Source organism: Cinclus cinclus, chromosome 17, assembly GCF_963662255.1.
Source record: "Cinclus cinclus chromosome 17, bCinCin1.1, whole genome shotgun sequence".
In the NCBI taxonomy this organism is placed as follows: Eukaryota; Metazoa; Chordata; class Aves; order Passeriformes; family Cinclidae; genus Cinclus; species Cinclus cinclus.
In genome coordinates, this window is record NC_085062.1 from 11,816,430 (window position 1) to 11,838,612 (window position 22,183).

Below are 22,183 nucleotides of genomic sequence, written 5' to 3' on the forward strand. Positions count from 1 at the left end.
ATAAAGGAAAACCAACAATTTTCAGTGGTCACATTCCATTAGAAAATCAAATGCTTTATACATCAAACCCAAGCAAAACATTTAAATGTGATCTTTAAGTTACCAGTAATTTAAGAATACACATTAGCCAAACAGCCTGTGTAGTCTATTCCATTTGGGTGAAAAAGCCCTATTCAGAACTACACCCTCTCCTTTCAATTTCTCAAAAGCAGCTGATTTATTTAATTCTGTGCTTTCTTCCAAAAAACCTAATCATCATGCTTATCTGAAACCTCCTCAGCCTTTTACCTGTCAGTGATTACACAGTATGCTATACACTGCATTTATTATAACCTACAGCAAATCAGAGTAAACACTGAAAACATTTTACAACTGAAAACACTCGTTTGCTTTTACCATCAGCTGCCCCATCTTTTCTGTATCAACTGCACTCACTTCACCTATCACTTGCAATAAATGAACAACCTACACAAACAGGTGCTAACACATCCGAAATGGACACGCTCACTTCCTTGTAAACCACATTTTCTTCAAAACAAAAGCCCCAGAATTTGAGAACAACCTTGCAGTACGAAGTTTTCCACAGCTTCTTATCCACAGTCCATTCATCATTCTTATCAATGAGATCAATCACTGTAATAATGGATCAAGTGCAAATATGTACAGCCAAATATTCTGTGTGATCCTGTTCCCCATGTGGTGTCTTCCCCCTTATGTTGCTCATCACAAAAACACCAAGATGGGTGAAAAAGAATTCACATCTCTGTAGGAAACTGAAACTGCTGCAGGCAACTTCACCAACACTGGGTTCAGGGTCTCACACACCAAACTCACCCCAAAAGCTGTGGCAATCCTCAGAAAATAAAGGGGCTCCCATCAAGTCCCCCCCAACCCCTTTTTTGTTACCCAAAAACCAAAAGGAAAGAGGAGCAGTGCTTTTTCTAGAACCATTGCACCTTGTGCCCTCTCAAACAAACAGAGACAACAGTGCATTTCAACTTTATTAGAAAAGAAACCCAAAAGTTTATACAAAGCTCTGCATTTTACAGAAAACCAACCCCCCCAAACACAAAGAAATCCGACATTGCAAGCTGTATGCATGTTCTGTTTTCATATACAGACATATATATATATGTACATACACATATATATATGTGTGTGTGGGTGCACGCGGGTGTATATATAGTGTGTGACTTTTTTTTTTTTGCATGGTTTGCATTCATTATTTTACAAAGTTAACATTCAGTAGAAAAAAAAAAGGATTTTTGTTACCATTATTTTCTCATATAAATAACTGTGAGCAGTCCCTCTGCAGATAGATAAAAAACACCTTTTCGTGTCATTCTGTAAAAAACAGACATTACTGAAATGGTACTGAAATCTTTCAAGTTTTTTTTTTCAATACCACCATAAAAATATCATCTAGCCCCCAATTCAAAATGCTTGTCCAAGGCATTAGAAGAGAAAGGACTGTAAGACAATTCTGGAAAGATCAGTTGTTTAAGCCAACATTCAGGTAGATAAATTTTGCTGGACCTCATACACTGGTGTGAAATGAGCACAAACAGGAGACCACCCTCTCTGTCTGCCTGGAAAAGCTGGTTCTTTTGTCTGTTTGAAAGAGTCAAATTCCAACAAAGCACTCAGCAGTGTGAAGGAGCTGACAGACTCTCAGCTCACCCTCCCTGTCCTATGACAGAGCCACAGACTTTCTCGATGCAATTAAAATCTCTACCAGCTCAGCACATTTCTCCTACTCCATTCACCTTAAAAGGAGCTGTTGGATTAATCATGGCATGGTTAGACAGACATAAGGTTGCTGAATTACTGGGAGAAAGACTTAGCTAGAGGAGGAAAATACAAGACAACTAAAAGGAAGAAAACACTATAGAAAAGAGCTACCGGAGCAACTCCCAAGGCTCTGGTGTGGAGAAGCAGGAACAGTAGAGAGATATGAATTGCAGCTCAGAACATCCTTGTGTTTACTGAAGTTCCTGGTGACAGCGTGATCCAGATTAACCAACTGCCTGGTAAACAATCAATCATTCTTCCTGTCAAGCACCATGATGGGCAGAATGGTGAAGAGTCTGAAGGCAATACAAGTGGTTGTGGTGGTAACAAAGGTAATGAAAGTGAAGAACACAATGATGCCAATTAAATGGAGAGTAATGCCAATGAAGATGTTTCAACTTCCAGAGATGCTGGCAACAAGAAGAATGGTTATGTGGTTGGTGTAGATGATGGCCAGAATTCATTCATATGTCCATGTAGTCATCATCTTCATCAGTATCACTTTCCAGTGAGGACTCCTGGCTTGAGGTCTCTAAGATTTCCAAAGCTGGCTGACAAAGGCTCTCCTTCTTTACATTCGCTGCAGACTGAGCAGACAAAATAGCAGACTGATCCCAAAAAGAGAGAGAGAGAATATATTGCTAAATAGTCAGGATAAACCCATGATCACAGGGACAAAAGCCCACTGGTTGCTATTCCTTCACATTCAGTAACTGTCTTGTGTTGATAAAAGATGTCATCCTAATGTAAAACAATGTAACATTTAACAGTAGGCTTCCCCACAGTTAATGTTCTGGTGGCTTCCACTAATCTAAGAACTGCAATGGCTCCACTAGGTCACTCAGCCATTTTTGTAATTTTTTCCAAATCCCTCAGAAAAGGGATAGGGACTGGAATATTCACCCATAGCCAGTATTTCACCAGTCCTTTAAGAACTGGCTCCTGGTGGTAACAGCTAGCACCTCCTTCCACTACTGATCTACCTCTGGTTATGAACTCGGGACATGAACTGTTGCTTCTTTCATACAAGTATTTTACTGAGGGGAGAATTAAGATAAAAACAATAATCTAAAAAATTACTGTTTCCCTTTTATTACCTTTAATTTTTGCTTGGTCTCTTCTGAAATGCTGCCCTTTGGAGAAAGGAGGGTGGGAGTGGGTGGAGTGACAGTGATCTCAGGTGGAAATTTGGTGACAGATGAAGGTATGAAAAGCTTTGGCATGTTGGGCAGAATGCGAGTTTTTACTCGGGTGCCATCTGTCTTGTTCTGCTGACTTCCCAAAGTCTGTGAACTGGAGCTGAGTTCAGGCTTGGAACTGGAGGCTAAACAGAAAACAGCGAAGAAGAAATATGTTAGGAAGTTATCTAGGATTTCAGATGTCAAAGAAGAGGGAAGAGTTCATTGTTCGATGTAAGGCTGGCTCAAAAGCCCTTTCTTCAAGCCTTACAATAACCAAAGCTTGGAACCAGAAAAAAACATTGTATAATGACAACTGGAAACTAGTAGTAGTTAAAAATTATCTTAGTGGATGGCAGAAACTCAGCCTGGCAAGGCACAACAAGTGGCAGTGTAGCACTGGCCATCTACATCTACATCTACTACAAACTCCATCATCTCATCTTTGCATTCTCTGTCTCTCCATTCTGTAATGCAACAAACAAAGCTCTTCCGCTTTACTGAGGAGTCTTCATTTCCTCCACCACAGCATTGTCTCTTTAATTACTGAGAGAGCAACTCCTCAACAATTAGAGAAAAATCTATGGTAACACTTGTCAAAATTTCCCCATTACTCTGCTCAACTCCTGCCATAAACCCCTCCTTGGAGTGCTCATGCCCCTGGCTCCCACACTAGTTAGCATCATTTCCACATCCACATCCCAAGTGTCTCAGCTTGGGGTCTCTACAGTGCAAACTTCCTCAGAGGGTTTATTGAGTACATCTCATAAGAAGGATCCAGCCTTTCCCCAGACACTATCACATTCCAAAAGTATGTATACACAACAACGAACAGAAAAACTGAAAAGACTGATTATTTGTTAAAATAGATTTCTGACTAATAGTGCTGCTACTAATAATGCTGCTGCACACAGAATCAAAATTATTTTTTAGAATCTATATAAATGGAAACACCAGAGCCCTTCTCAGTCTCGTAATAATGACAGGTGTTCACATACATTTTTTCAGATTCAGTATTGTCAAATTCATCTCTGGCAGCTATTGGGAACCAACATGGCCACTTACACACAGGAAAATAAAATGCCAGTTTCCTAATGCTATCCTGAGAAACAGGCAGCAGTTCAGCAAGCTACTAAGGGATGTAAAATTGAAATGCATGTTCTCAACAGCACACAGGAATGTAAGAGCTGTCACAACAGATGAGGCATGGCTTTCCATCAAGGTCAGTGACCCATCTCCATGGGCAGCCAATCCTTCCAGACAGTAATCAGACACAGGATAATCTGCCTCTCACAAATAAGGAAAAACAAGATACCCCAAACATGAATATCTAGCTTATGCTTGCCTGAAATACCAGGTTTTACATTTTTTTCAATTAAAACACCAACTTCTTCTCTTGGGAAGAGGGCAGAGGAGGGATAGAACACATTAACTGCTGTAATACTGATTTTTATGTTTACTCAGACTGAGTCAGTTTTGTGAAAAACCATTTCCTTCTGCTAAATATCCCAGTAGTGTAATCCAAAGTGTTATCATACTGCCCCATATAAGACTTCAATTAAAAGAAAAATTCTGCTTTAAATGATGCACAAACTATATTGCATGAAAGCTGGTACTGGAGGTTTTTGATTTGGCTTTACTGCCATGGTATTTAGCATGCCAGACATGCACCAAACACAATCACCACCAAGGGATCACAGGAAGCTCAGGCATTGCCAGGAATGCATCTAAACTCTGCCACACTTGACTGGAAGGCAGGCAGACAAACTGAGGAATGCCAATCCCAGCTGTCCAACCACTCAGTGCCTACAGACTACTGCACAGCTCACCACCCCATTTCAGAGTTCTCTGAAGCACAGGAAGCTCCTACCTGGGGTACAAACATGTCCTGAATTTGTGCTGGGCTCCACTTGCCAGCACACAGGCTCTGGCGATGGTGCGACAGTAGCCATTTTCATCTGCTGACAAAGCCGTGACTCCTGCTGCTGAAATCCAAGCCCCTCCAAAGGCACTTCAAGCTCTTCTTCCTCTTTAGTAATGAAATATAATTCACAGATTAAGAGACATCCTGATCTCTCTCCTAAGCCTCAATCCTTTTGCTGTCTAACCAACAGGTAGAAAAATCCTTTAAACCCTTGCTCTATTTCTAAACCATAACATGTCTGACTGAAATGAAATACTGGCAAGTTAAGATGGCAAAAAGCAACTTTTTCATACTGACTGCCATCAATTCAAACTCTTAAAAAAAGGTAAATGTTACTTAAAAAGCAAAGGAAAAAAAATTTGAGTCTGTCATTTTGCCATCTCTGCACATCTGCAAAAAAACCCAGAGAGCTGAGCATTTCCTTTGGATCTGTGAGGGCTGGAAGGAAGAGCTGCCAAGTGCAGAGCAAAATCCATCACCCTTAATGAAGGACCAGCTGTGACCAATGGGTCCCTCTCTGATCCCCAGCCACAGGTACCTGCTACACTGGGCACAGCTCACTGCTAAGGAAGACTCATCACTGTGAACCTCGAGTAGAAGGGCCAAATCCATTTCTTGTGAAACCCTTATCAAGTGATACTGAATGCCCACCCTTCACTGATATGTCCACTGTACTTCTATAAATATATTAGCCTGAAATTCCCACCTTCTGCTATTCTAGAACCTGGGATGTTTAGAAGTCAGAGTCCATGTGTGTGTACAGTCTTGTTATTACATACCAGCTGTACCTGCTTTTCAATTAATGCAGTGTTAAACCAGCTTTCATACACACTGAGCTGCATGTTGTACATAACAGGAGTCATTTTCACTGAACTACCAAGAGCTGCCAGTGCCCTTCTGGGGCAGGGCAGCAACCCTTTCAAGGCTATGGATACACAAACAAGCTCTTATTCTCTCTTAAAAATGAAGACATTCTTCAAAAAACAAAGGGCTGCCCAGTCTAATTTGAATCACCTCGTATTTTCCACAGGCTGAGGTGTACAGGCAGCTATCATGGACCAGCACATGCAGTGGATATTCACAGTCTCACTTGCTCTAAAATTCTTTGTGTGGCGATGCTCTAAATTAATTTGGGATTTTGACCATGCAACGTCTTAAAAAGGAATACATATTTTAACTTTCCCTCATTGGAAAACTGCTCCCACCCCCTCAAGTGTTGAAAACACTTCTCTATCTCCACCAATATAGAGAAGAATTTACCATGGTAATATTCCCCTGTACAAGAGTTCCCCTTGCAGAAACTGCTTCAGAAAACATTACAGTTTAACAGCCTGATATACACAGTTTGAAAGGTGCAACTTTTTTTACAGAGTTATCATTTCTATGCTTCTTGAATAACTCGTATGAAAAAAAGCTCAGGAAAGCAGGCTGTTCTTTCATCCACTAATTTTCATGGGAAAAGAAAAAACCCATCATCTAGACTTGTAGCTGAAAGCTCATATAAGCCTCAGGATAAATGAGATTGCTTATAGCGAAGTGTCCAATAACTCCCAAAAAGAAAAGGTCACCCATGACAGCACAGTTCACAGGCAGCTCCTGTTCTGAGATGTTCCACTCACTGTCAAGCACAAAATGGAACAGTCTAATGCAGATCAATGTAGTTCTCATTCTCAGCACTCTCTTGCACATTTCTCTCTGGATGCTTCAAAATACAGCACTGGAAGTAGGGAAATAATACTTGCATCTGTACATGTATTAATAGAGCAAAGCAGCTGAGAAACAACACAGAAGGAAGTGCTGAGCTGTAGGAATCTTGAGTAGGAAAATCCCAAAGCACTGTTTCCCTTCTGAAGCAGCAGAGGAGAGCTGCAGGACCCCTGGGTGTTGCCTGCCCTTTCCAGCAGCACACAGGGATTGAAGCCCAGGCTGGGAAGGAGCAGAGCCCGTGGACAGCAGGAGCAGCCCTAGGCCAGCACTCACACATCCCATCCCATCCCATCCCATCCCATCCCATCCCATCCCATCCCATCCCATCCCATCCCATCCCATCCCATCCCATCCCATCCCATCCCATCCCATCCCATCCCATCCCATCCCATCCCATCCCATCCCATCCCATCCCATCCCATCCCATCCCATCCCATCCCATCCCATCCCATCCCATCCCATCCCATCCCATCCCATCCCATCCCATCCCATCCCATCCCATCCCACTGCTGTGCTGACAGGCTGCAGGCTAAACCCAGAGCACTCCCACACTGAAATGGCTACAAGACACACCATCAAAGATAGAAGCAAACATTGCAACATCTGAAGAAAAGCAAGATGAAAATGATGATGATGATTACAGATTACTCCACAAGACAGAGGAGAAGTCAACTCATTCCTAACTTACTCCAGCACTCCAGAATCACCATCTTAAGTAAGCCAGGGTAAGTACTAACAGAATCTTTCTTATCCACTTCTTAACCCAGAACACAAACCAGCAATTAGCTTAGCAGGTACAGAACCATATACAAATAAACTGCAAATCCTACAGCCTCAACTACACTGCTAAATGAGAGCAGTTTTGTATCTACTCTACTACTTAACTACATTAGGGACTTATTAGTTCACAATACAGAATAAGAGCTCTGATTTGCATTATTATTTAATGACAAAACTCTACTTCTTGTGCTGATTACAATATTTGCTTAATTATAAAATATATCATTGCTTAAATTGATTTTCTGTACTTTATTTTAACTAAATTATGGCCCACTGATAAAAGCTCTTTTGAGCAGCCTAATTCTAGGAAGAGGCTACAAGACTGGTATCAGTCTATGGTTGCTCAAGAGCAACCAGCATCCTCACATACCTCTCCATCTTCCAGAATATATCTTCTCAAGTTTTGAAGATGCAGTTTTACAGTGCAGTAAAATTAGATTTAAATTAGAATAAAATATCCAATAGCAGTTTTTAATGTAGAAGTGAATGGAAATGAAAGGGCAGGAGTCTGGCACACTGTATATTTCTATCACTGCACTTCTGGAAACAATATTTGTTAATATTCTATTAGAATGTGCCTTTCAGTACAATAGAAATCAAGAAGCACTGTTCTGTTAATCAATCCCTTACTGTCAGAGATGTTCAATACAGTCACAGAATTCTATTCCCTGACTGGGTCATACACTTTATTCTTTCAGGACTGTGCAATTTTAATTTTTTTTTTATTTAAACAGAAACAATGCCACTAAAGTGACCAAGTTAAAAATAAAGTTAATAAACAATATATTTTTAGACTTCTTGAAAATAACAAGAATTGGTTGTTCCAGTGTACACAACATAATTTATACTTTAATATATTGCATAGATATTTGTTCTTTTTACATTACAGACAGAAAGGTCAAAACAAGGAAGGACAATCAAGAAGAAATATACAGTTGGATCTCCTCATTATTTGTCTGAAACAGATTTCTGAAGAGAATATTTCAATATTTGTTTTGAGGGAGATGCTGTTAAAGCCCTGAACATAATGTCCTAGTTCTTCTAATAAAAACTTTCCCCAGGGAGGTAAAGATTCCACTAACTCGTGAGCCACAATATTCTGCACAAGTGGGAGAGCACCAGAATATAAGTTCAGCACATTTCTGAAGGTGTTTAGAAGCTCAGATTTAATAACAGTTAATAAATCTTTTGGTATTACCCAGTACTTGTACTGTCTTGGCAGGTTTTCAAACATTAGCTCTACAAACCCAGTTTAAAATAAAACCAGTTTCTGAAGATATAATATGCAAGAGACACTTGTCCCCAAGCTGAGGATGGGGCAAGTACTGTACTCTGGAGACCCATTTAGCACTCTCACAACACAACACACAAAAATTAAGCACACAGAGAAAAGCACAGATTTGCAATGCACGTCACTATTGATACTGAAAAGTTCCTCTCCAATCGAGCTGAATTACAAGTATTTTTTTTTAGCCTTCCCTTTCCCAACAACTGCCTAAATACATATAAAATAGTACACGACATAGAAAGAGGGACATCATACCTTTCAACATCTCCCTGCTTTAGTGAGGAAGAAACAAGCTGACAACAATTCAATGCAACAACCTACTCCAGCTTTCCTCTCCAACCTCTTCCCACTTGTTGCCAGGGTAACCAGTGTTTGCAGATGCCTATAGCGGGCGCCTGGGTTCATGACTTCATCCCAGTTAATATCCTCTCCCCAGCTCTTCATACACAGAATGCACTACATACATTTATCCACACACTAGAAACACACAGATTATACAACCCTGCGGCCGCTCTTACACTGAGACCGTTCGCTTTGCTATTCTGATGCACATAAAAATCAAAAATAACGCTGGCAAAAATAATCACTTGGCAATTTGAAGATGTGCAGAAAGTTTAAAAGCGGTGCTATTGTAACCAGCAAGCAGCTGCTCTGGTCCCTTTGCACTGATCACTTAATAATTTGATTTCATCATGCTGTCAGGTAGGAGGCATTAGCATTGGTGTTATAAAACATTTTGTACGGAGTTTCAAAAAAATTCTTTATTCATGCTCTAAACCTCTTATATTACCACTGAAAAGACAAGCCCAGAAAATGTGAGTAGCACCTGGAAAAAACACATTTCCCAGTTTCTAACAGAAGCAGTTAGAAGTATTAAAGCACAGATATGTTTGTTAAAGAATACAGGCAACACAGAGTGCAAGCACAAAGCACCGTTTCATTATAGGAAAGAAGAAGGAGCTGAGCTTTGAACTCCAGGACAAAATATTAACATCATTACAAAAGAAAATACAAGGATAACTGAACAGACAACAACCTTAAGTGCTTAAATAATTAGCACTTGCACCACTTGCCTTCATCCCTCTGCAAAATACCTTCCCTAGCAGTTCTATGTGCCAAGACAAAAAACCTGAAAATACAGCAGTAGGATTTAGCTGATTTGTACTACCTTGCCTTCCAACCCCTTCAAAAGATAAGGACCGAATTCCGTGTGGCTCCAGACCGTAGGAAACACTCATGTTCCCAGTCCCAGTAACAACTGGTTTACTCTGCACCAGTGGCCACCCACAACACACACAGTTGTTCACACAACTCATTTACTGTACAAGGCAGAGACTATTTTTTCTTTCCACCTGATGGAAAATGGGTCTGATCCTTTGCTCCCTGACATAGTGGAGGAAGTATCTTACCACATTTCCAAGGAATAATACTAATGTGAAAACAATTCATTTTCTCTATTCCATCTGCCTTGCTCTTCACTGTGCTGGGAATTAATACAGCTTTTTTCCCCACACAGCAGTTGCAAAGGCCATGGAAAGCCTGAATTTGAAGGAGCTCAGAGTTTCCTTATGAGCTATGCTACTAAGTCAGAAAGGCTGCACTGGAACACAAGTTGGCTCAGCTAGACAGAGCTAAGGACAAAACACACAAACAACAGAGCCTTTAGCCACGAGATACCAAAGCACAGCAGACACTGAGGCCACCTAGCTCATCCAGCATGTGGCACGTACACTTGGTAGCCTTGCTTTCTCTAAATTCAGTCCAAATATCCTGCCATGAAATTTATTTCTATAAAAGCACTGCCAAGTGCTTTCAGTGCATACAGCTGTAGAAAGAAGTATTTCACTTGAAATGCCAAATGCAGGAAATTATATTCAAAGGTGACACACGAAGTTGTATGTAAAAAATTAAGCATCGGAGTAATTTTGGAGGTGAAAAGCTGCAGAACACAAGTTCTACTGGCCCCTGAAATAAAAAGAAATTCAAGCAGTCTGGGGAACAGAAGTTTGCAGTGTAATAGCACAGCACAGTGCTACATTTTTCACTAGGTCCTGAACAGGGAGAATGTACCATACAATCAAATGAGACATACACCAAAACTCTTCCTAATGCTGAGGTCAGTTGTCACAAAACATGAACGAGACTAAAATTTAAAATGGGTGGCTGCTTTGAAAGTGCTTCCTGGAAATAGCCCCTGGACCATACTAACTCCCAGATCCCTCTAACAGCCACGCTGGGGCCAGTCTAGCAGCAGAGACAGTGCAATTCCTGTGTCCAAAAACACTTCTGCCACCACCAGCTGTACTAGAGGTGCAGAAACCTGGTATACACACGGCTAAAGAAAAACCCCGAAGTTCAATCCTAACTTCCTCCTTTTATAAAAAAACAAAACTTCAATTTAAAAGAGCAAACAATGGGACTAGATCAGAAGACAACAGTTTGATATTCAATTACATGAACTTTCAAATGGCATTACCAAAACACAGCTAATTGATATTTGTTTAATAACTGACTCAGCAAGGACACATTATCTGGAGAGCATCACAGCAGCACTTGTGGACAGGAACAGTCATTTGCAGTCTCCTGCTTCTGAAATTTCTCTGTGAGTTACTTAACCAAGGCTGTAAGACCTTTCCTTTGCCATCAATATTTCACCCTCCTTTGCCCTGACAGCCAGCTAAGCACAAGGAAATTAGCAAAAGCAGCTGGCAGAAAAATCTCTTAAGTGAATGTAATGACACCCCACAATTTTCTAAGTACTTTATAAGCAACACAATACCTGTGCAGAGGACTTGTAACTACACCTCTCTTCAGTCTGCTTTCGTGCAGGAATATATGTAAATTTTATGTTGCTGACAGCCATCTAAAACTAGTGAAATTGAACCATATTGTAACCATACAGCATTGCTACCATGTTCCTTCACAAAATCCTCCAAAAATGTGTTTCTGTAGTGCAAGACATCCCTAGGGCAATGACTCTCCAGGATTTTCAGGGAGATCTAAGAGTGCAGAGAGCCTCCTGAAGCACAGACCTGCCCCGAGTACACCAAACCCTGGCTTCAAAGCATCACCTCATCTACCTCTGCTGGGCAGCTGCTGCCCCTGCCCTATTTGTTCTTACTGATCCAACACAGGTACATAAAAATTATGGCAGTTTTAACGTCAAACGATTTTCTGCACTACACTGGATTGAGTAAATAAAACTTAAGGAATCTGAAGTGGGAGTATCAGAAACAGACATTAAGTGTACTGGAAAATTCTTCTGGAATGAGTTTGTTTCGACAGGAGGCAAATCAGCATACTTTTACAAAGGGAAGAGGAAGAGCCATGACTGACTGGTACTGTCTGAGCACTGCAAAAAGGAATTAAGAAGTCATTCACAAACAGGAAACCCCTGCTGACATTCAGCAGTCAAGTTGTTTTCCCAGTGCACCCATTGTGAAAAATAAAGAGCTTCACAAAAAGCATGATCAGACAAGGGGAAGTGAGAACGCCAGTGCCAGGGAGGCTGAAGCATCAAGAGATGAGAGAGAGCCCATGCAGAGCTCCCTGGAGGAATCCCCTGATTGCTGGCTGATTCCCACTGATGACTCTTCAGTCACTAACAGGTGGGCAGGAGCTTCTACCCCAGGACAGCACCAATGGGGTGGGGCTACAAGCATTTCAAGACAAGGTTTTAAAGCCTGGGAGAAATCCAGCCTTGGGAACTGAGCTGTCAAAAACCAGAACAAGTCAACATTGGAAATGGAGGAGAAAGTAGTTAAAGCAAGATGCACACAAATGCCACAAGAAAACAGAGTAGAAAAACAGATGCATTTAAGAGAGAGACTTCATGCCAGGTAACTGCAACATGAAGGTAGCTCACATGAGGCCACAGGTCCTTGGCATGCGTAACTTTTTCTGTTTCATCTTTTTTTGAGTCACCTGTTGAGAACAACTCTGTGCTCTACAGCACAGTCTTGAATTCAGCAGAAAAGACAAGGTAAGTTGCTGACTGCAATTAAAAAGGTTGAATGTTACTACTTACAGTCATTTAAAAAGTACCTGAAAATTTGAATTGAAATGCAATTAAAGTAAGGCATGGCCAACAGGGCCAGATATATTTGTGCAAGAAGAAAGTTGTCAAAACACTGAACTACAGGCTCATAAAATCTGTGTTTGTCTTTGAAAATTCATGACAAGCAAAACTCAGGAGCCACTGAGATCAGTAGGAGGTTAAGCTCAACTTATGATGGCAAAGTACAATCCCTGTTATTTCCCTCAAACAGGACGGCCACTGATGTCTGGGTGTCTAGAAACTGCAAGGAATTGAGCTGGGCCCTTGTGCCATGCACTGTTTTAATACAAAGAGATGCTGTCAGTGCAAAATGATGGTTTACATTCTCTCTAGTGATGAAGTGATTGGAAAATGTTAGGAAAACATTCAGTCTCCTCAGTCTTCTGAGAACCCACTGTCAACCTGAAGTCATGTATCAGTTGATAAAATAAACTAAGTTGCAGACTTCTTGAAAAAGATGCTCCTTCCACCTAAAAGTTCTCCTATGACCCCAGCACCCAGTTATCCTACAGGGTGAAATGTCACATTACAACACCACTGAATGTTACTGAATTCTTAGGACTTCCCACTTCAAAACCCTCTTTAATTGGAACATTTTCCTTTCAAAGATTCTGCTCCTGTCTGCACACACTTGAATAATTTAACTTCCTTGCTCTCTATGCAATAGTCTGCTCATCTTTCCATGCAACTGTCCTCACTTATATTTATTTCTTGCACTTCTGAAACTCACAAAGTTCTACAGGTTGAACTATATTTATACCTCTACTTCCCCTGTTGTGCCCCTTTCAGAAACATCTGAAATGACAGCAGGATATTCCCGTGGCTTATGGAGTGCCACTGTCCTGCACAACACAAAGAACTGTCTTCCCTAGCTTTGAATTTCCACGTTTGGACAGTTTTATCATAACCTTGCTTTCATATTGAACTGCTTAGGCTTTAAATGGACAAAAAATTAACAGAGGGGAGTCTTCTACTTGGATTTTATATTCCAACTTGGTAAATAGCTGGCTTTAAGCAAAATGCAGAACTTTAAATAATTCCAGGTATAAAAATCCTTCTCTTGGTATTAGAACTCAAATGTGAATGTTTTCCTGTTCATTCCTCATAAAAATCATTATTGCCATAAGGACAGCGAAGAAGAAAATGTCAAGATTTTCCAGCAATTTAGAATCATGTAATACTGGAACAGTTTGACAGGCTGGAGGGAGTTTACCTTAATTGTCCTATTTTAGCTTCCCCAGAGAAATGTTAGGCTGAGCTAGGAAGGCTAAGAGGCCCAACTACACTTATAGCCAAATGTAGGAAGGTGTCTTGGTGAAACTGCCACCATCATCCCTCTGCTGCTGGACTCCATCACACTGTATTCTTTATCAGTCATGTGCTAGACAAAATCTCAGGAAAAGATTTACATCAGAAATGAGTGGCATCACATCAACAATGCTTAGAAAAACAAATCCTTTTCCTGGGTGAAATCAGAGAAAATGAGAGCAGCTAATATTCTCTGACGTGTAATACTTCCAGATGAATAAGTAGGTACGGGTAGAGGTGATGAAACAAAAAAGTTGAAAACAAGTTTACTCTAGAAATGGGAGGAGTTTTTACAGAAACAGAACTAGTGGAAGGGAAATGAAAAAGGGTTGTAACAGAATTATAAGTAAGTCTTTGTAGAGGAGGTGGGTGCAAAGGAAGGAGAATTAAAAAGAAAAGAAGAAAGGACACAGCAGTAATTGGTGTCTCTCTCAGCTAGAGAAATGACCCGTCAGGTAGGGCTGAGAGCCAGATACAACACATGCATTCAGCACTGAGCTCTGGGGAGAGAGCCTCTTGATCTTCAGTTTCAGGAGTGTAATTCTGGCAGCTAACTCTTCCATCTCCCTCAACCAAGGTGATGTACAGAAAACATCAAAGAAGAACGAACAATATTGAACTCTACAAACTTAACAAAGCCCAGAAAGTCAAGAGATTAAAATAAATGTTCCAATCACTGCGACGTGGCCTGGGGAATTGCAGAGGAAAGCACATCAGAAATGCTCATGAGTTCTGTTTAAAAAAACAGAAGAAGGCACGAGTTCTTATCAGCATTGTCATTTCTACACCAGTCTCCTTAGTAAGTACATAGGAGCTTCACACAGGATTCATTTTTCCCTCCCCTGTTGTCTAGGCACAAACCCAAATTACTCCCTGCTGAACAAGCCAGGCAAGACATCTTATGACACCAGGCAACTCTGTTCTTTTGCTTCCCGAGGACAAATGTGATTTACACACAGACTGAGCCATTTCTTCCTCATCACTCCCCTTTTCTCTTTTCCCTTCCTAAGACAATCTCTCCCCAGAATTGTGAAAAAGGAAAATTAGATAACTGTAACACAACTGCTGATTCTAGATGTTAATTTTCAATTTTGTTCTGTACTCAGAGATTAGCAAATTGGGAAAACCTATTTCTCCCTAACTTGCTCTTCACTGCTGATGAATTCAGACTATAAGCATTCAAATACCAAGGCTGATTACGTAAGCAAAGAAATGACATACCAGAAGTATAAAGACAAAAACTTTACAAAGTCGCAATTCCGAACTAAGAAAACATCCTGTCTCACAAACCTGGACACTATTTCCACTGTATCTTCATGCATCATTTTCCACAATACCTGCTCAGTATGTGGTTCATTCATAACTTATCTGGGCTCCCATGACTTGTCTAAGGCATTTTGTGAGTAGTGCTGGGCCCAGGCTTGTGAACAGATGGAGTGAGCACAGGCAGCAGCAGATGCTTTTTCAGACAGTGTTTCTGCTAAAGTTGCAAGAAAGTACAGGCTATGGCAGGTGCTCTTCCACCTTACCATGCACAGTGTCCCACAAATATTCCCAACCACCTCTTTGGGCACCCAAGGCAAGTCTGAAATTGGCTCTAATCTTACTTCATTCCCCAAAGTGGATCAGTATCACCCAGCACAGAGATTTTTCAGCTGCTAACGAGCCAGCCTGCCATGGCAGCAGTAAAGCAAGTGACAGCGTTCTCATTTATTCTTTCCTCATCTACAAGACTGTAAAGGACCAATTACATAATACAGTCATAAACAAATCACATAATCATGCTAGAGAATAAATAACATTTATTTGGTTTCTTCAATCCTTTCCTGTGCTCTAACCTGGCACATAACCACAACAGAGCTATAAATAACACATTCCAACATTCTGGTCCTGTCAGATGCTTCTTTTCTGAAATGTGAAATGTAATATTGATGATAAGCTAACTTTCTAGATCATGTAGAAACTTGTTCATTGGTGTTATGTATCTCCACACTCACATATGCTGGGCAGTGAGAAGTGTGCAGCTAATTATGTTAATCAAGCACTTCTAATACAGATGTAGGCTGCTCACCAGTTTATTTTAACTATAATCACTTCAAAATACCTTAAATCTTTTAAAACATTTAAAGAACTGGATCCTCAACTCATCGAGGAAAACAAAATAATTTTAATTTTAATCCTGCTACAGACTTCAATACTCTAAAAGAGATGACAATTTTCAGACTCCTATTTGACGATTCCACGTGAAAGTTACATAGAGTTGTCACTCTTTTAATCTATCCTACAAATTAAAGTACGTACTGATTCTGCACATACACCCGCTTCACGACCAAGGCAAAAATCTGTGTAGCCTTTTGACAAGGTGCAGTGATCAGAAAACTCAGAATCAGAAAAAAATCAGAACTCAGGCACTAACTCACCACGTGGGAACTCATTAGAGGGGGCCAGAAGGTTCTGCCTGGCTGAGACTTACCACGACCAGCATCCCCCAGGCTGGGGGCAGCCTCTGTGCTCCGGGGCTGCTCCGGGTCCCGCTGCGACTCCTGCGAGGGCGGCACCGAGGATGCCGAGGAGGAGGAGGATGAAGAGGAAGAGGCTGGTTTGGATTTGGAATGCAGATCATTCAGTCTCAGGAGGTTTTCAGGAGTCACAGTGTCTGGATTCACTGGGGCGGGATGCAGTGTGGCTGGTGCTACTGGGAAGAAGCTCTCTCGGGTGTCCTTCGTGTGCTTTGGGGTTGTGGGTGCTTCTCCTGTCGACTGCACAGAAAAGGGGCAGCAGTGAGAAAATGTCTGCATGTCACCAACTCTGTGCTACCTGCTCCACTGAGTACTGCAGGCAGCACGCTTTATAGACAGAAAACACTCTCTTTAAAGTGAGGAATATAACAGGGACTCAATCACTATTCTAAAGAAGTATTTTCTCCTTTATGGATTATTTTTCTGTTCTTTATGGTCTATTTATCAAACTAGCACTTGAACACTTATTCACATTTACAAAGTTTAATTTAACACATCCCTCACAACATAACATACTTTCCTGAACTCTGTAATTAAGCATGAGTTACCATCTCCTGTAAACAGAAACATATTTCTTTCATTTAAAAATATGCTGAGAAGTGCTTGACCTGAACAAACAGATCTGCAGCGCTTTAAGAGATTTTGCAAATTATCACAAGAAATAATTCTAGTGAATGATGTGAGAAGAAATGGAGAAAACAGAAAAATGTATTCACTTGTGAAATAAGAGATCAGCATAACTCCAAACAATAAATTCCTGACAACTGCAGAACCGGGTAACACCAAGGTCCAGTTGAAACAGGCTCAAGAAGTTCTGCTGCCTGTGCACAAGTAAGAGAGGCACCAAGAGCAACGCTCCTCTCCAAAGCCAGTGTTAAAAATTTAATGCAGTGTCATTTATTATACAGACAGAAGGTATAAGTGGGACATAAATTCACCAAAGAAGGGAATAAAAGTACCCATAAAATTAATATCTTCTCTGTAACTTTCATCAGTAATCAAATAAAGTATTCTTGCTTGTGAGGCCACAGAAAGCATTTATTTTACACTCTTTAGAGTCTTCATTTAATGGAGATTTATTGGACCGTAAAAGATGCAATAGATAGAATTCTGAGATGTGTAATTGTTTGTCTCATACCTGTATCAAGATAAAAAACCCCTCATTTTAACCATGGTGATAAGAGTACAAATGTCTGAAACAGAAACAGGGCTCAGCTGTCAAATGTAAAATCAAAAATCAAATGTAAAATCAATCCTAATGTCCTAGATGACCAAAGCTTTATTACAAAGCCAGAAAAGTCAGTAGAATTTCACTGAGTGAGCAGAGGAACTTTCAGGTGGAGAAAATGCATACTTAAAATTCAAAGGGAGAGAGCGTACGAGTACATTAAAAAAAAATAATTGGCAGAATGTATTTTTGAAGTTCCTGAACTTGATTAATCAATCCCTAAAAAGCATACAATTAAAACCTGCCAGATAATAAGTGTACACCAAAAAAAAGTAAATTACAGCAGTTATATTCACAACGATTACCACATTGGATCAAAATAAAAAAAAAAAAAAAGTCTATTTTGCCTCTGAAAGCAAAAGTTTCTGCTGTTTAAAGCATCAGTTCCAAAGCTAAAGGTCTCAACACACAAATGGGATCACACAAACCTGAGGGAAATGAAACTGCAGAAGAAAGCCTTAAGCCAGAAGTGAGATCAGTTGAGGAAATGTTTTCAGCTGTGATTTAAAGGGAAAGCCCTTCACACCCATGCACTTCATTAACTTGCATAATGGATGATGTAGAACCTGACATTTCTGTGCTTGTATTGTATCCAAATTTTTTTCCAGAGAAACTCGTGAAGATACTACTTATCTACATGTATGTTAAAAACAGATCTGCACCTCAAACTGGATTTCTACAAAAATGCACAGCTATTTGCAGAGCCAGAACTAGGACATTTGGAAAATAACTCAGCTGTATTTGGATGGTATTCAGGTGAAAAATTATGAGAGAGTGCAACCCCATGGAATAATTGCTGCTGAAGGGACCTCTGGAGGTCTCCAGTCCAACTTCCTGCTCGAAGCAGAACTGACTTCCCAGTTCCATCAGTTTACTGGGGGCCCAGGGCCAGCCCAGTCCAAATACTGCCAAGGAAGGAGATTCAACAGCCTCTCCAGGCTCCTTTCTAGTGTTTTACCACCTTCCCTGTGAACATTTGTTTCCAATCACTTCATCCAAATTTCTCTTACTGCAACTTTAAATGGTGCCTCTTGTCTGGTTCCTTCCTTTCTGCGGAAGACCACAATTCCATAACCTTATCCTCCATTATTCTTCTCCTCATCAGGATGAAGCATCTCAGCTCTTTTTCCATAGAACTGAAACATTTTATTTACAAAAAAGAATAAAGCTGAAACCAATGTGATGTTTCTGACTCAGGAAAACCATGACATAAAATTCTAATGTGCAGTCAAAAAGTGCAGCCTTATACAAAAGAAAGAAACACAAAGATTATTGTGTTCACACTTTAAAGGGAACTTTCCAGATGTGACCTGGTAAAGAGTTGTCTCAGGCTGCTGTAAACAGACAGGTTCTTTTCAACCCAATGAAACAGAGACTTTGGGAGGAAAATAAAAAAAATCTCACACTGACTTTGTTTTCTCAAAAGAGGGGGTGGAAGGAAAAGGAGAAAACTTTCTTTAAAATCAGAGCCAAGCATTAAAAAACCCATTGTTGGCTACTGGGTATTCTGCAACTCACTGAGCCTTAAGAAAAGGGATTTAAACCTGCTTTGTGTATTTTTACTGCACTCAGAAACTGAAGACCATCCAAAAGCTGTAAGCACAAAGCTAAAATGAGCACCACAGTGAGGCACATATTCTTTAAAAGATTTTGGGTTTCATGTAGGGAGCAAGAATTCCAGCACCTCTGATCAGTAAGTGATGCTACTCTCAAAAGCCAGCTCAGGGACTGTCACTAACTACACTGCTCAGGACTTATGGGGCCACATGGCACCACCCTGCAGCTCTCCAGGACAACACAGGACCTCCTAACACCCAGCTGAGAAAAAAACCCAGAAAAACTCACTACAGCAAGTCTTGGATTTACCAGAAGCCTTTTATCTCTACTGCTAAACCAACAGTACGGCATAATAAAGATTGTTTTCCACAGACAGACAGTAGGAAACTGAGAGGCAGTGACAAAGCTTTACCAGTGTTTTATGTGGTTTCTCATCAGAAGATTATTCTTTAGTTTTTACTTTGCTGTGGTACTAAGCCAAAACTCAGTCAGTTCTGACTCAGTCAGAACTTCTCCTTTTCCCCTCTTCAATCCATTTCACCACGCTCAGTGCCTCTGTTACCACCACTATTACAAAGTGGCTTTAGTCACCAAGAAGAAACAAACATTTTTGTGCATTTAGTGTTACTTACAGAACGTGTAAATATAACTGAATTAAGATAAAAACTCTTTTATCTGACTTCTTCCTGTTTTGCTTTGTAACTACAGGTTCCTCTAAGTCAAGACTGGATTTCCTCCTAGATTTGTTAAAAAAAACATGAGGTACTGAAGGGCATGCAGTACTACTTTTCTATTGACTACTAACTATATCAAAGTGATAGAATAAATATTTAAGGCTTATTATTAATATCCAAATCAGGTGTCATGGATGATCCACTGGTTCCACAAAGAGCACACTATCTTACTTCTCTTCTTTAGAAAACTTAGCAAAAACTGTTTGTCATGTTGAAGAATGTATAAAGTTGAAACTTAAATGAATAATTAGGATGGATGTCTGTGTCAATTACACAGACAAAATTACTATTTTGAACTTAGGTTACAAAATCAGTCTCATTATGTGTTAGAACCTTGACTATTTCAGCATTCTCCTCTCAGTGAACTCTTAGTTCACTCAGCTTCACAGAGGTGATGGACAAACCCTACCCATGTTGAAAGCTGATTGAAAAAGAAGTAAGGAAAATGCTGAAAATCCAGCTCTGGGACATCCTTCCACAACAAAATTAACAGCAAAAGTGCAGAATTTTTTCACAGATGTTACTGGAAAAAAATAGCTCCCTACAGTTTCCCAGTGAGGGACTTCAGCAGCAGCTAAAAGAAATTCAGCATTAAGATAAAAGAAATCCAGCATTAAGATAAAACTTGAGAAAAATTTTACTTTGTAGCCTGTGAAATCATAAACCAGAGAATGTGACCAAGGATTTAGTTTTACCATACTTACTGTTTTTTAAAACACATTTTGAAAAACAAAGAAATCCTACAGCAACCTTCCTTCCTTCTCCTGCTTTTGGGAGGGCTCACTGCTCGCTGGTTGTGGGAAAAATTACCAACCAAATGTTCCAAAGAAAGGGAAAGTGACAGCTTTCCCAAGAAAAGTTTCCTAATGAAAGATGCTGCAACTGTTACATAACATTTTCTTGTGATTCCCCCCCCCCCCCCAATTACTCCCATGCCCGAGTTTAGCATTCTAGTGGGACTGAAGTCAGAACTCACCTCACACTAAGGTGTGCCTTTTCAGAAGGACACCAGCACATCCCCACAAAGCCTGGAAGCTGTCACACGAACAGCTGAACAATATGCTGGCCATATTCCACAGTATTACCACTCCAACTCCTGCTCAGGATTGTGTTTTAATTAAATTATGCCTATCCATTATTTTCTTTCCCCACTCAATCTCTCTACAGCAGCACTTGAAAGAAATCTCATTTGGAAGTTTTCTTCTAGGTGTATCAGAAATACCAGCAATATCCACGATCAAGATTCTGAAGAATCTTGCATTTGCCAAGACCACTTTATATATAGAAAATAACAAAGGTTTATATACATATGATTGATCTCTAGCCTAACTAAATCCCCCATTAACACAAATGCATGCAGGGGCTTAATGTCCTGCTCTACATAGACAGCCATAACGCAGCAACAGTTCCATACACAAAAACATCATTACTGGACCAAGAGAGACCAGGTAGCAGGATGAAAAACATTAATATACAAAGTAAAAGATAAAAAGTGACTTTTCTTTCCTTCATGTTCACTTAATGATTGCTTTCTGCAGGAGACAGAAGGAGGAGAGCTGTTAATTATATCAAGAATACACCTCCAGGATAGAGTGAGAGGGGGATGCCATGGCAACTGGCAAATGCAACAGTGAACAAAATGGTCACCCTTTGGTAGGAGACCATGAAAGAGCTCGTCCTTTTGTCCCCCCCCCCCCCCCATCCCCACCTCCTCCTTCCCCCTCCTTTCTTGTCATCTTTGCTGCATTAATAAAGCATACAGACAACTCAGGAAAAACAACTTTTTCTGTAAGCAGTCTCTGACGTCTTGATGTGCAGGAAGAAAAGATGAAAATTAGCAGCATGTGGGTGGAACAAAAAGGGGGAGAAAACACATGAGGTAGAAGATGATTATTTTCTAATTATTTAATATTCTCTTAATCTCCTCCCATTCCCAGCAAAGTGCCTTTACAGAAGGCTTTTAGCTGCTTCCTGAAGAGAACAGCTTGGTGGTTTGTTGCTTTGTGGGGCTTTTTTAATGTGAGAATCTGAGAAGAAAACACTCCAGACATCCAAGGCAGTTCAAACAAGTCACTCTCAAGTTTTCTCCTTGAAGAAAAATGCCTGTGAGCC

The 22,183-nt window shown here is 40.4% G+C and overlaps 1 protein-coding gene across 3 annotated transcripts in view; it reads right to left on the bottom strand.

Moving 5' to 3' along the window:
* Positions 1 to 994: 994 nt before the first annotated feature.
* The window catches only part of CABIN1 (calcineurin binding protein 1), a 102,856-nt gene continuing 81,667 nt past the window's right edge, over positions 995 to 22,183 (bottom strand). For 2 of the 3 annotated variants that reach the window (XM_062504061.1, XM_062504060.1), the window contains exons 33-36: positions 16,507 to 16,792; positions 4,840 to 4,998; positions 2,889 to 3,115; positions 995 to 2,399 (exon numbers count right to left, since the gene is read on the bottom strand). In XM_062504061.1, coding sequence (XP_062360045.1) covers positions 2,256 to 2,399; positions 2,889 to 3,115; positions 4,840 to 4,998; positions 16,507 to 16,792 — 816 coding nt within the window. In that variant the 3' untranslated portion in view covers positions 995 to 2,255. The remainder of the gene's footprint in view (positions 2,400 to 2,888; positions 3,116 to 4,839; positions 4,999 to 16,506; positions 16,793 to 22,183) is intronic. The other variant, XM_062504062.1, reaches the window with a different exon arrangement.